At 39.4% G+C, this 11021-nt stretch overlaps 1 protein-coding gene across 1 annotated transcript; it reads right to left on the bottom strand.

Moving 5' to 3' along the window:
- Positions 1-5468: 5468 nt before the first annotated feature.
- On the bottom strand, positions 5469-8781 carry LOC102304861 (12-(S)-hydroxy-5,8,10,14-eicosatetraenoic acid receptor). Its single transcript, XM_014329615.2, has 3 exons — positions 8326-8781; positions 7299-7704; positions 5469-6391 (listed from the first exon to the last, which is right to left on the bottom strand). The coding sequence occupies exons 1-3, from the start codon at positions 8478-8480 to the stop codon at positions 5921-5923; spliced, it is 1032 nt and encodes a 343-aa protein (XP_014185101.2). The 5' UTR covers positions 8481-8781; the 3' UTR covers positions 5469-5920.
- Positions 8782-11021: the final 2240 nt, after the last annotated feature.

An 11021-nucleotide genomic window follows, 5' to 3' on the forward strand; every position in this document is an offset into this window, starting at 1 on the left:
AAACAGGAAGTGCACAGAGGTTCAGACAGGAGGAGAGAGAGCACGGGGAAAACACAGACATAATGGGCAGGGGAAACATTGAATAAAACATAAGGAGAGACGAGGGCTCACAGATACACAGAGGGGCACACAGGGGGTAAAAGCCAAGAAAGGGAAAACACTTAGGGAACAACACAACAGGGCAACTCAGAAAACATGGCCTAAATAAGGAACAAAATACAAACATACAAGAAAACTAAGAACACTGGGCCAACATGGCCCAGGACCATGACACAGGATGGCAGGGCTGGAGCAACGATACTGGAGAGGAGTGTTTATGATGTTTTCTGAGATATGATGTCACTAACCTTTTCTTTTAATTTTCTAGCTCCGATGAATTGACACATGGGAGTGTGTCAAAAAGGGGGAAGTTGAGTTTTAACATCAAACAATGGTTGTATGAACATTTTATGACTTTATTTGTGTGTTTAATAATTTAGGTATGGTAAAACTTAAGCTTACAATGACCCAAAAGTTGCCAGACTTTTTCTAGAGAGCCAGTGAGAAGCATTATTTTCATGTTTAAGCGTTAATGATTGAAATAAACTGAATAGTGTTTAGAAGACAAAATGCCTGTGTTCATGAGGAGCTGAGTATCGCGCTGGAGAGGAAACCGTGGGAAGGCAGGCTGAAAGAAACACACGATTTTTGTGAAAAGGGGGGCAAATGTTAGAATTAAAAATGGTTAATTTGTTTTTGATTTCTTTTACTAAACGAAGTGGTTATAATTAATTTCATACACACATTGCAAATGTGCTCATAAGAGTTGGCACTCAGTCTTTTGAAGGTCATAAGCTTGGTTCGGCGTGACGGTCCGGACTGATATATTGTAGGTATTGACTTTGAGTGCAGAGGATGCAAACATGCTTACACACACATAGATTATGTGTAGAATAATTCTCTGGGACAGAGAGTCCCAAACATGATATGCTAAACCAATTTTGAATCACTAGAGGAACAATGGATAACAACATTAGATTATTAGGGCTAGGAAGAAAGGTGTTTTGGTTTTCTGCCTTAAAGAAAAAGGAACAGACACCAGACGAGGTCACGGAGATCCTTCGCAGCAGAGATAGACGTGGAGACTGCCAAGACAGCAACTGGGGTGAAGTGTCATGGCGTTTGGGCTCTGGCTAGTCACCTCAAGAGGATGGATCCCATAAGCACAGCAATAAACACGAGGGGATTGGCGAAAATTAAGGAACACCAGACCAACGAGGTTCGAGAGGCTCTTGGTAAAAAGGGGGACACAGCTGTGACCAAGAATACACAGATTGTTGTTTGAAAATCGGGGCAGAATAATCCCCTGATCTGTGCAACGACTGAAGGGTGGTCTAACCCCTGAGGTCGAAGAAAGAAGAGGAGCGGAGAATCACCTGAAGAAGAAATGAACCCTGCAACACTGGATTGCGAGGTGTAAGTGATCTCTTTAAAAAGAGGTCAAAGGGGGAATTGTGAGATTATTATATTATCTTATGCCACGTTAGACCCCTAATTAAAGATTGTGAAATTATTATGTAGTTTTCACTGAGCATGAGCTTTATCCAGAACTGATTTGGTTCATCTGACTGTTCTTTCGGCGAGGCCGTTGCTTTGTGGATACAAAGGGCTTGAGGTTATGTGGACAAAGTCCCATGTGACTGCAAAGTCCTTGAACTCTCGAGAACTGTACTGTGGGCCATTATTTGAAATAAGCTTCTCTGGTATACCATGTCTGGCAAATATAGCCTTGAGCTTTTTGATGACTGACCCTGCAGCAGTGGAGAATAGCCTTTCGAGCTCAAAGTAGCGGCTGTAATAGTCTACAGCTACTATGTAGTCTCGTCCGCGCCAGGTGAAGAGGTCTGAGGCCACGGCCTGCCATGGTCTCTCAGGCATGAGAGGTGGAATGAGAGGTTCTTTAGGGTTCGCTGCACACCTTTACTGACATATAGAACAGTTCTACACTGTGGTAGCAATGTCTTTGCCCATGCCTGGCCAAAAGAGGGCATCCCTAGCTCCCTGCTCACTTCACTCGATCCCGATGTGCCCAATGTGGATTCTCTCCAGCATATTGTTTCTCAGGGCTGTTGGCACTATGTTTTTGTCACCGTTGAAGATGATGCTATGGTAGTGCAAAATTTCGTCTCTGAAATTCCAGAAATCTGGCACAATCTCTATGCCATATCTCTGCAGCTGTAAAAGCATGCACTGCAGATGAGCCGGAGCTACAGAGATTGGCTTCTTCAGTATGTGCTCCAGTGGCTTGTGGTCTGACTCGACAACGACTCTTTTGCCGTATATGTAGGTGTGGAAACGTCTGCATCTGAACAACACTGCAAAGAGTTGTTTCTCAATCTGTGCATAATTAACCTCTGTCCAGGTAAGTGCCTTTGGAGCATATGCTATTGCGTGACCGTCTTGCAATTTGCAAAAGTTGCTTTCATTAATGTCAAAATAATAAATTCTGTATAACCTGCTTTTCTTTTAACCAACTACACGAGTTGCCCCCTGCTGGCCATTAGAAAGAATGCAAGCTCACAAAACTGCTGCACTGGATTAACCTTTTAGATCTCAAAACTACTTTATATTCTGTGGTCTTAGTGAAAAACAGCAGCCCAAGCACATATGTCATCAGTAATGGCACTAGATTAATTTGGGATGGAGCACCCTGCAGCTGTAGTACAATCTGCTCTATCCCCTTTACAGCAATGCCAGCTGCATATACAGCCCTGAATAATTGCTCTTTACCAAAGAGCTGTAACATCACACAGCAGCAGGATTTATAGCATAAATAATCAAAGTTTCAGCCGTGAAACTAAAGGCAGCATGCTCAGGATTAATCCAATATCATCAGAGCTGTCGCCACATTTTTGTTTTCAGGGAGAGTCCACTTATTATTTGTTAAGAACCACAGTACTTTCCCAAATGATGATGTCAGGTTTTTTTTTAATCTTTAATTATATGCCAAGGACAAAAATGACATATTTTGTACCATGAGATACTCCTCTTCACACAGCACATTTGTGGTGCAGGTGTAGTAAAGCAGAAATGTTTCTCAAGCTTCCCAGATGGAAGAGTTTAGTGTTCCTGTTGTGTCTAATTTACAAATTTATGCGTTGATTGTTTCCAAAAATGTATTCGTAAAGGAACCGTACGAGCTTGTTTTCATGCAAGCAGAGCAGGTCCACAAGGCCTGAATATAGTAGACTCCTGTTTTTTAGGAACAAATTAGTCCCAGTACACAAACCTGTCAGTCCACTGGGTTTCAAAAATCTGCTTTTTCAGAGAAAGAATTAAACATTTTCAACAACTCATTCTGAGCTTTTTCAAGTGGATCAATACAAGTGGTGCACATAATGACAGGAGGGATTTTATTCCCCTTGAATTAGTCAAGCTTCCAACGCTGCACTTGTCACTTACCTTAATGACCCAAATCCCATAAAACGTTTCAGGCTGAGGGTGTGTCATTAAGTCGTTACAGGCTTTTAGGAAGCAGAAAGTCAATTTGCAGCGATGGCAAGAACAGTAATTCAATAACGTTCCGTGTTTGTTTTACATTTAGGCCTTTCTTTGCATTTGCTTTCATACTTCTGTTCTCTGCTGTTATGATTGCTATGATATCCTGGCTTAGGGGTTACTAGTCTCGGCTTCAAGGCTATGCAGCTGCTCTGCCTGCTGTTATAATACCCACACAGCACAAAGGCTGGAGACCATAAAATGTGGAGAATCTGCCAGAGTGTGGGCCTCATCCATGAATAACTGACCGCATGTGAGGAAATGCTATTTCAACATAAAGATTACTTCATGTCATTAACATACTCTAGCATCTTTCTATAACAGTGTCAATATTTGGACGTCGCAAGGCAGCTACTTCTGCTTTTTGTATATGTTTGGTAAAGGCTTACCGTGTCAGAAAAAGCTGAACAGTAAACATTGCACGATTGTGTATTTCTTATGGTAACATTTTACTCAGAAAAGGTAACATTCTTCACTTGCAAAAACTCTGTCAGATGTGTAGTTACATCAGCAGTATGCACACATCATCATCATCATACAGGCAGATAATTTAAGTTTTCAGTGCTACAAAAAAATGTGTACAGTGTAACATGTTGTCCGGTAAGGATTGACAGTTTTGTAGTGGCAGTTAATCAATAACACCAGCACTCACTAGTTTATTCATACAATAAGAAAAAACACTTTGTGATGGGAAATGTAAAAATAGCCACAGTAATAAAATTCCACAAGTAACTGAAACAAGTGCTCAAAGTTCAGAGGTCAAATGCAGTTTTTTGAGCAGCATCAGAACACTTGGTAGATTTCACAACATTTTGCACTACGGGTGAACCTGCAGGTTTGAGGCATTAATGACAGAGATGATGCTCAGCATTCAGCATTATAGAGATTCCTGAGTGATAAATGACACCTGTGCATATTTAGGTCAGCCTTAAGAAGGCCTACTCCTAGTAGGATGAATAAAAGAGAGTTAAAAATAGATATCACTAATGCTAAGTGCTTTGGCTTTATTACAGGAAGTACTAACATATCATGTCAGCTGGTTTAATAATAACCCTAATAACTAAAAATGCTTTAATATTTATATTTAAGTAAATATTGACATACAACATGCATATATATTTTACTATTTAAAACATGCAGTTGAAGTGTAAATTTCCACCTAGCACAAATAATTTTAAAAACTCTATATTAACTTTTATGAGTGGACTACTCAGACAGGATCTTTAATTTTATACACTTCCCTATTAATCCACTGAAATGCCCTATATGGTCACGCTGGTTAGTATTACTTTAACCAAGCTATTGTCTTCATAGGACTGTATGTACATGTGAAGGCAGTTCCTCACAACAGATTACTGAGGATATACTCATATGCAGTGCAAGACATCCTTAAAAGGAAGTCTCTATTTTCAATAGAAGGTCGTTTAAAAACTCTGAGCTGACCTTGTAGTATAAAAAAAATAAAAAAGGAAAAGCACCTTCACTGAAACATTGCAGGAACAAAAAGGTCGTTACAATTTAAGTGTCTTAATCTTCGAATAAAAACCAACAATAAATGCCCATAACTGTAAGGTAAAAACAATCACTGGACATGTTCTCTGTGCCTCTTCTCTAATCTAATATAAAATCATACACAGAGCTCATATAACAGGATCAATTACATAAAAGAAGGACTCACAGTTAAGACACATTCATTGTAGTCATAGCTTGGAGTTTAAAGACTTTGTCCAAACAAAAGAATCGGTCTACTGTTGTGGCAAAGTTAATGGGAGGTTGTGTGGAGTCATTTGTGACCTCATAAATATATGTATGTTTTCAAATATCATGTAATTTTCCACATCTAAGATTTAGAAATGGAATAATAACAGAAATATTTGTATTGAAAACTTTTACATTTAGAATAACCTCTTTTTAAAAGTATACAACAGCATCGTCCCTTGATAATCAATAATATGTCCATGGCGCTCTGCCCATTCAAGTTATATAGAAACATCACAAGTTTATTGCAGTATCACCTGGCGTCCTGTGGAAAATAACCCAAGAAATAACTATACATGCACACAAGAAAAATATTTACATATAATAAGCAACCTCCCGCCTACATTAGTGCCCCAATCTGTAAACTAATCATCTTTTAACAAGGAAGAAAATGTAAAAGTCTTTGAACTGCATGTCAGCTACTCACTAACTCTGTTTAGTAACTGTGGTGTTTACTGAGTGCTGTGTGTTTACTACCTAGTAAATGTCATCTGATGACTTCAAATTGTCAGCACTCCTTCCCCAGCTAAAAACACCTATGTGGGTGGATGAGTGGTTACACAATCAGTGCTGGATGATGATAAAATGAAGAGCCCATGTTCTCGTCAAGTATCACAGAGACAGATTATTTCTCCATTATAGGCAAAAAAATCATTCTAGCGCCAGCAGTAGTAGTACTAGTACATGTTGTTGTGTTTGGGGTGCCAGAGTCAGAATTTGTCAGTCTCTTCTGGATAAATGCAGGGCAAAAGGTAGATATGTAAACATCTTTAAACCCCGAGTTACAGAAACAGTAAATCAACGGGTCCAGCAGGCAGTCGCTGTAAGACAAAACCATGAGGGCGTCGTACACCTGGACAGCTATGTTTTCTGCATCCTGCCAGTTCTTCAGCCGCACAAACAGCAGTGCTGCTCTAGTTATAGTGCAGGGAAGGAAGCAGAAGGAGAAGACAACGACAACTGATGTGACTAAGCACACAGCCCTCCTCAGCTTAGTCTTCTCCCCAACCGTCTTCTTCCTCAGCCGGCTGACAATGCGGACCGTGCAGTAGACGAGGATGATGTAGGGGATGATGATTTGGGAGAAGAAAACAATCTTACAAAAACAAAACAAACAAAAACCCCACTATTAGGTATGACTCGTTACAATAGCCCTATGTGTCACACAGTCAACTTGGATTTCTATACAGAAATGGGAAAGTTTATCATGTACACTCCTAACTTAAACACTCTGTCTTCAATTATGGACTAATATTTTGACCCCTTTAAACCCCTCCTTAGCTTCTCCAGCTAACCCCCTGCCTTTTACTTAAGTTATGATGTTAAGTTAGAAATGTAAACGATTCAAATTCATTCTTTCTTTCAAGAATAACTGGTGATTATCTGTTGATTTTTGTTTTTCTAACATTAGTTAACAGTTGTCTGGTCTCTAAGATTTCCAAATATTGTGAAAAGTGTCTATAGAAGCGTTTATCTTTATCTGCACACGTTCCACATCTCATCCCATCACTGGTCCAGACCCTGAAAATCCTGTGTTTATTTCAAAAGTTACATAAACAAAGGAATATTAATAATTAGGACAAAGAGAAAAACGTGCTTAATAATAAATGTAAATGATTCATGAAAACTTTTGTTTATACGCTGTCTCCAATTTTTACTTCAGAAAAACTCTAACTCGGTTCTGCCACGCCTGGGTGAGTGTATCTATGTCTTGTGGAAAGGAACTGCCAGTTAGGGAACTGAACTGGATATTGACTGTAATGCCAGCTTTATAGGAAGTTGAAGCAGTTGTGTTCATCTCTGCTGTTCTTCTTAAATGTTCAAATATAAATATTAAAGTTTTTTTGAATCCAAATCCACCCATTTTCTTTCTGGAGGCTGGAGGCCATCTGATCTGTCAGAGCGAGGCAGCGAACAACCTGTTTTTAGTCTGTTGTCACCAGTATATATTGTTAGGTAACATAAAACAACACTAAATCCAAACAAATACACTGAAACCGTACCTCTCTAAAGGTGTCCGTCACATCATGTAAGAATGTCTCCTTTTCCCGTCCGTGGCTGTTGCAGCACTCAAAGGTTGTGACCATAGTAGGAGTGGTGAGGGGAAGCAAGAGGATCCAGATGACGACAGAAATCTGAGGAGATTTCTTAAACACGTTGACAAAATTTCTCCTTCCAAGATGGACCACATTGAAGTAGCGATCGAGGGACATTGTGATGAGGAAGGCGATGCTGGCTCCTCGATTGAGAAACAGCATGAAGAGCATTATCTTACAAAGCACAGTGTCCTCACTGCGCCTCAAGTTGTGCTGGTAATGATGGATCTTGAAAGGAAGGCAGCCCACCAGCAAGAAATCAGCAACCACAATATTGAACAAGAAGATCGCTTTGTTCTTCCAGAACTTGTATCTAAAAAGGAAGCAGGTCACAAAACAGTTAATTGTTTCACAGCCAGCGAGTTTGCTTTGCATCAAGAGCGAATGAAGAGGAACAGGAAAAAAAATAAACCTAAGCTTATGATGCTGTTTCTGCCATCTACACGACCTCGTCCTCTCCTCGGAGAGCTGAGTAAAATGTTGGACAGTCACACTCAGACTCATGTCAGATAAACTCTTCAAAGCTGATAGACCAGCGTGGGAACATATGTAGATTTTACTTTGTAGCGACTTGCAAGGTCTGCTTTTTGGTTTTGTTTGCACTTCAGTGTAACACTTACAGCTTAGCTTTTTTGTTCTACACTTTCTATTTTAACTTTTCAAGAACAAAATTGGATTCATCTGTCCATTTCAAAGGTTTAATAGAGTTTTGGTAGGTCTTGTTATTTTCATGGCATCTGAATTGGTTGCATCAGAGTGGTCACAGTCTTTTAAAGATAAACTTAAAACCGCTTTCTTCACCACATCAGTAGCTCAGTTGGTTTACACTTCATTTAGCAAACTTTGCCCCCAGTAACGAGAATCCAGCACAGCTTTCCTCTTGGTTTTTACTAAAATGAGAATAAATATAAACAAGTGAAAAGATTTCCCGTACCTGAAGATGAAGATGTAGAGAACGGACAGGTTGAGAGGCAGACCCAGTGTAAATTCTCCCACCATTACCCAGGAGAGGACTTGGTATGTAATGTCACTGGGTGTTTTGCAGTGGTCAACTGATCGATTTACAGACATGTTTTGTTGAATCATCATATAAATGGCAAAAAATGTCCACCTTCTATAGCAGATAAAGCTACGGTCAAATTAATATGTCATATATTGAGAAAGCAAGCATCGCAGTTAAATCCTTTATCCTGGAGGTTGTTGTAGGTTCCTATGATCTTGAATCTTCACCCCTCAGGGACAGATGCTCCTTCTCACTCTCCTTCTAGTTCCTTAAATTGAACAGTCCCCTTAAGAGAGCCTTACAGTGATTGTGGACCTCTGTCAAGGCTGGTTTTTCCATGGCAAAAGATACGGAGGAAGCACACTCTCAATGCAGTGAAGGAGAAAGGAGAAAATGCCCTCTCTTAGCCTCTGTTTATGTGATGCTGCCACGCTGGTTACTTGCGAAGAAGTATTTACATTCAGGAGGTGCTGGAGGTGTGGTTTAGGGAGCTCTACTCAACTGACTGAGAAACTAAGCATGAGAGTTACATTTATGAATCTTTCAATCTGCAAACTCTAAATTATTACTGCAAAAAAGGAATCTGACAGTAATTTCGATGTTACAGAGAGAGAGAGAGCTATTTGGAAACTGGTAGTTCAAGGTGGTTTTATCAGCAGACTGGCTAAACTCCTTGTGACATTCAGGGGACTGTCAATATGACAAAATCATGCTTGCACATTTGCAATATTATGTTTGGAGACATTCATGGAAAAAACATGCAAACACATATAAGTTTTACATTGCTATGAAGTGACAGATCAGTGTCTTTAGGTACACAGTTTTAGATTTGAGATTTTTCCTACGTTCAATAACCTGTTATGACAAAGTAATAACATTGTTTATGAATCTTTTTTAAATGTTAAAAAAAAATCATAAACCTGTGTCTTATTGACAGATACATTTGTTTGTCAAAGCCCCATTTGGCAGCAGCTACAGCCTTCTATGTTCAAGGGTAGATATTTTCAATCTTTGCACATCTGGATTCAGGCTGTTTGTTCCACTCTTCCTGACACATCTTTTCTTGCATTGCATGGAAAGCCAGTCTGACTGAGCTGCTACTTTATAGTCGCTGGCAGAGTCTGTATTTCAGCTCCATGCCAGCTAATCTAAGTTGGATTAATACTTATCAGTTTTCTTGATTAAACCTACTTTGGTTATGTCAAAGTGAGAGTTTGCCAGGGTCAGAATCAGGTATTTTTGTTATTTGGTTGAAGGATTACGGGCAGTGCCAACCTATACCTCTATTTTATCACTATGGCGGTGCCACAAAAATAATGAGTGAAGGATCAGCTTCATAGCTTGGAAAGTGTGCACGTGATAATTATCTTCAAATGAAATCACCCCTTACTTTGTGCAATCTAATGTTGGAATTCCACATTTGTTTATGATTTCAAACTTTTTTTTCCGTTTCAAAATGATTAAGACCATTGTGCTTCTGTGATACTGAAAGGTTTTGAAAGGTTCTGCATTCTGACCTGCTAATATTCTAAATGTTGTCTGTGCTGGTGTCCTGGCACACAGCGGGTTAAATGGTATCCACAGGCATGAATATTGTGTTTTTGGATTAGCTTTGTCATAGAGGAGGGATTTTTCCAGGCTGTATTCTTCCTCAGTTCCACCTGGGATATTCTCCAGACCCAAATGGCACTCTACAGGAATGGTATCATCATGAATTCATGCATGTTTGGTTAAGTGTTGTTGAGCATACATATAGGAAAACTGTACAACATGAAAGATACAACAAAAAAGTGAAGGGTTGTGAATACTTTTCAAAGAAATAGTTGTATGATTCATGGGGTGAGGTTGAGCCAGAATACAAGTTTGTCTGAAGATCTGATGAGTTTACACTGCATACATTTTGTTACAGTATATAAGAGGATTCTTTAAGGAAATATTACAGCTTTCTAATACAGACAGGAGTTCATCTTCAAGTACACCTTTGTTTGAACATACTGGCATTTAGAGAATTGCAAGCAGTGGAAAAGTCATGTCTATGCTTTAGGATGAGCATAAAGAGTCTTCTACAACTATGAAAACTCCGAGGAAATCATAGACAAACACTTTGGTCATTCTTACAAAATACTCCTTGCAAAAATCAACCTGAAAATGCATAACAGCGTTTTTGGTAACTAAGTCAACCATGCAATCTTGTCAAAGTTAACATACTTTGCTCTGTTCATGTTAACCGTTAAAGTAACCATTCCTCCTCCTCTCTAAAGCTCCCCTCTGCTGTAAAATACAAGAAAACTAATCATTTCAAACTTCAATATAAATTTGAATCCTATTAAGCCATGCACTGACATCTTTACTTCACTTTACTTAACTGTACTGCTGTGTCATTGTCTGACACAATGTTGCACAAATGAGCTATGCCACATGGTTTCTGCAACAGACACATGAACACAGTTGAGTACGCTTTATGGCTTGTTGCACGTCTGACTGTAACAGTGCGAATTTTAACCCATTACAGCCATTGCAACGTGACTTTTCTATACCAATAATATGAGTGTATGTCATGGCCCAGCAGGCCTGCCTGAGGATGGTCAGCTGTGACAGTGTTTTTGTTGTTGTTACTCTCTCTCTTT

The sequence above is a fragment of the Haplochromis burtoni genome, unplaced genomic scaffold, assembly GCF_018398535.1.
Source record: "Haplochromis burtoni strain Fernald_Lab_line unplaced genomic scaffold, NCSU_Asbu1 Contig_93, whole genome shotgun sequence".
Taxonomy (NCBI): Eukaryota; Metazoa; Chordata; class Actinopteri; order Cichliformes; family Cichlidae; genus Haplochromis; species Haplochromis burtoni.